Source organism: Apaloderma vittatum, unplaced genomic scaffold, assembly GCF_000703405.1.
Source record: "Apaloderma vittatum isolate BGI_N311 unplaced genomic scaffold, ASM70340v1 scaffold9517, whole genome shotgun sequence".
Lineage (NCBI taxonomy): Eukaryota > Metazoa > Chordata > Aves > Trogoniformes > Trogonidae > Apaloderma > Apaloderma vittatum.
In genome coordinates, this window is record NW_009725789.1 from 83,427 (window position 1) to 87,165 (window position 3,739).

The window sequence follows — 3,739 nt, forward strand, 5'->3', positions numbered from 1 at the left end:
GAAATGTGAGACCCTCGAACAGTCCTGTGCGAGCCAGTGACAGGAGTGAACCTCTTCCACAGTTCTCTTGTCAACCTCAAAACATCATCCTTTCCTGAAAACACTATTTTCAGGATATTCATGTGCTTTCTCCCAGGCCACTGAAGAAGATGAGAACAGATGCAGAGCAGATTTTCATATATTCTTTTTCATTTTTATATTTATGTATATGAATGCTTATGTATATTCTTACAAAATTTTGCATATGTATTTAATTAAGGCAATTTTTTAAGTTGATCAGAAGAGCTATGAGCTCTACATACAAGAAAAAACATCTCTATTTACAGATAAAGTTAATTTAAATATAAGCAGCAGAAGAAATGTGAACTTTTGAAATATTTTCAAAATTCATTAGTGAATCATTGCAAAAATGTATTCCACTGTGGGCGGAATTTCAGTAAACCAAGGCTCCAGTTCTACTTTTTTCACACTTTCAAGAATACTGACTGAAGTTAATGGGACTATTCTTACACATAAAATGAGCTGGGTTTGGTCCCAGGAACACTTTAAAATGATTTTAAGCCTGCAACACAAAGCCTTTTCATTGTTTGGAAGGGGGAATTTGAGCAAAACGAAGTCACTAACATGGTTTTTGGGGAGTCTAGGAAGAACACTTCTGATCAGAAGGCAGAGATCAAATTTCCATGAAATCTACAGCTCTGGGGATTGTAAATGTGGTTTGCTTATTTTTAGATAGGAAGCTGGATCGAATTCTTTGTAAAGAAGGGAGGAGGTGGAAGGGAATGCCCTTCCCCTGGCAAAAATTCCCCATCCTAGTGTTTTAAAGTAAGAGTTGGTGGGCCTGTGATTAACTGTGAGTAACTGAAGTATCTGATTCTCCTCACCAGATTTATTTATTGGAGATGTGTAAATTTTCTGGCATTGTGACTTTTTTGGGTTTACTTTAATAATTTTGCTCTCTCTCAAAAATTTGTACTAGATTCATAAAAAGACACATAGTGCATTAATCTGTTACAAGGATGAATGAATGAACATTGCCATTGCTATTTGGGCCTCTTTCACCTAGAAAGGAGAGGGCGATATGGACAACCCCCTTCTCACCTCAGCATGCCCTATTGAGTTGCCTAAACTCTGTGAAAAGTGAAACATCCAAATAATCTGACCCACTGCTGTGTTTTGTTCTGAGCAGCTGACCCAACGTCAAAAATGTGACTCATGGCCCCTCCAGCAAAAAGACCCGGAGCAACTTTGAGGTCTATGCAAGCGCACCACAGGATGCAAAGAAGATGAAGATACTAGGAACCTGGTTGGGTCTGCCAGCTGGACAGCACTTGCCGGCTCTGGGACTCAGGCTCTTTTCAAACAAATGGAGAAACATGGTATTTAAAAAACAAAACCACCCAAAACAACCTCCTGCTGTTATTCTTTCTCCGTTTGCGTAGGCACATATCTGCTGCTTCTCCACTCTGGCTTGTGAGAGAACTGCTGAGTCTAAGTCAAAGTTTGTAACATGCTGGAAATGGGGAGGAGGTCTGAAGCATCAGCCAGGGTAACCTGGTTTCAGTTACCATGTTTGTGTGGGTTTCTGAGGATATCCTGGCTGAAAGGGAGTGGGGCAGGTTCAAACAAGCACAAGTGTGCATTTAATTGCTGGTAGAACATCTTGTGGGAAAGATACTGAGAGAAGTGTGTGGTGGCAAGTGTGATGAAATAGGTTGCTTTCAGCTAGAGATGACCTGGCTTTAAATCCCTGTGTGTGGAGTTTGATACACAGCACTGAAAATAACTTGTTAGTTTTTGTTGGTGATGATGAGGTGGTTTTTTTCATTTGTTTGCTAGGTTTGAGTTTTTTTAATGTGTTGTTCCTTCTTGTTTCTTTCAGATGAATTTCAGAAAATTCAGGCTGTTTGTTTGCCTTTTAGGCCTCAGCTGTGCTAGCTTGGTTTTTTACATCATTTTGATTGAATACTGTTTGTTCTGTGAAGGCAACCGAGAGACTTTTAGGAGAATTGGAGGAAACTTCTTGCAGCTCCCGGATGTAGACTGTCATAATAACCCACCTTTCCTCGTCCTGCTTGTGACATCCTCATGTCACCACATTGATGCCAGGATGGCCATCCGGCAAACCTGGGGGAAAGAGAGAACTATTGCCAGCAAGCGCCTGGTGACATATTTTCTCCTGGGAAGCGCTGTGAATCTCAGCCAGCAGGCTGATATTGCTGCTGAAAGCCAAAAGTACAAAGACATTATTCAGAAGAACTTTACTGACACGTATTACAATTTGACTTTGAAGACCATGATGGGAATTGAATGGATTCACAAATTTTGTTACCAGTCCAGCTTTGTGATGAAAACTGACACAGATGTGTTTGTCAACATTTTTTACCTCACTGAGCTTCTTCTAAGGAAAAAGAGGACCACTAGATTCTTCACAGGCTTTTTAAAACTACAGGAGTCCCCCATACGGGTAAAAGATAGTAAATGGTACGTGAGTAAAAGAGAATATCCGGGAGAGACCTACCCCCCTTTTTGTTCTGGAACTGGCTACATTTTATCCACTGACGTTGCTAGTCAGATCTATAATGTTTCCGAGAGAGTTTTCTTCATTAAACTGGAGGATGTATTCATAGGGCTGTGCCTTACCAAATTAAATATACAGCCAGAGGAGCTTCATTCAGAGCAGACATTTTTCCCAGAAAAGATTATGTTCTCTGTTTCTCGTTTCAAGAAAATTGTGACGTGCCATGAAGTAGAACCATCTGAGCAGCTGAGCTACTGGAATTACTTAGTGACAGAGAATGGTAGCAGGGCTCTAGCACCTTCCCTGTCTGAATTAAGAAGCTGAAATGCTCTGCGTTTACAGGAGTGCTCTTGACTCCAGCAAAACTCCCAATTAACTCTAGATTCATCACACTAAAGACTTTTTAAATGGTTATTTTAATCTTCCAAGAACATGCAAACTTCTTTCTCTTCCATTCGCTCCCACCTCTTTGCATCCTTTCTCTAAGCAAGTTTTCTTTTTCTTTAAGCAAGTTTTCTTTTTCTTTTTCTTTTTCTTTTTCTTTTTCTTTTTCTTTTTCTTTTTCTTTTTCTTTTTCTTTTTCTTTTTCTTTTTCTTTTTCTTTTTCTTTTTCTTTTTCTTTTTCTTTTTCTTTTTCTTTTTCTTTTTCTTTTTCTTTTTCTTTTTCTCTTTCTTTTCCTTTTCCTTTTTCCTTTTTCCTTTTTCCTTTTCCTTTTTCCTTTTTCCTTTTTCCTTTTCCTTTTTCCTTTTTCCTTTTTCCTTTTCCTTTTTCCTTTTTCCTTTTTCTTTTTCTTGGAAGATGCAGGCCTGCAAACTTGCCCTTCAAATCTTGCTGCTATAGGACTGAGAACATTTTGCTAGTGAGAAACTGAAAGTCAAAATGCTTTTATTCAGAGAAGAAAATTTTCACCCTCTTCCTGGTTCCCCTTGACAGAATACTGCATTTGCACCCATCCGTGTAGACATTTAAGAAAAGGTGTTTGTAGCTGTCAGGACGTTCCCCTCTTGGTGCAGGAAACTGCAGCCCTGCCTTTGCAGCCAGCTCTGTGTGGGCAGAACTGCGTGCTGGCACAGATCATTCCTCCAGTCTGCACAATTAATTTTTTTTTAGCAGAGATGGAAGAATCTGCCCATGCAGTGCTCTTGGGACAACCTCAAGTCCTGCAGGTCACTCAAGGAACACGTAAAGGCCCCTGCATCTCTTTCCATATACAAGCC

The 3,739-nt window shown here is 39.8% G+C and overlaps 1 protein-coding gene across 1 annotated transcript; it reads left to right on the top strand.

Moving 5' to 3' along the window:
• Positions 1-1,286: 1,286 nt before the first annotated feature.
• Positions 1,287-2,845, top strand: B3GALT5 (UDP-Gal:betaGlcNAc beta 1,3-galactosyltransferase, polypeptide 5). The gene is made up of 2 exons (XM_009873051.1): positions 1,287-1,379; positions 1,883-2,845. Exons 1-2 carry the CDS (start codon positions 1,287-1,289, stop codon positions 2,843-2,845), a joined length of 1,056 nt encoding a protein of 351 aa, XP_009871353.1.
• Positions 2,846-3,739: the final 894 nt, after the last annotated feature.

Bases quoted from the DNA above. Each gene is read 5' to 3' on its own strand.
- B3GALT5 (XM_009873051.1), top strand. From the start codon at position 1,287: ATGAAGATACTAGGAACCTGGTTGGGTCTGCCAGCTGGACAGCACTTG. The intron at 1,380-1,882 runs GTATTTAAAAAA...TGTTTCTTTCAG, and splicing joins CAAACAAATGGAGAAACATG to ATGAATTTCAGAAAATTCAG.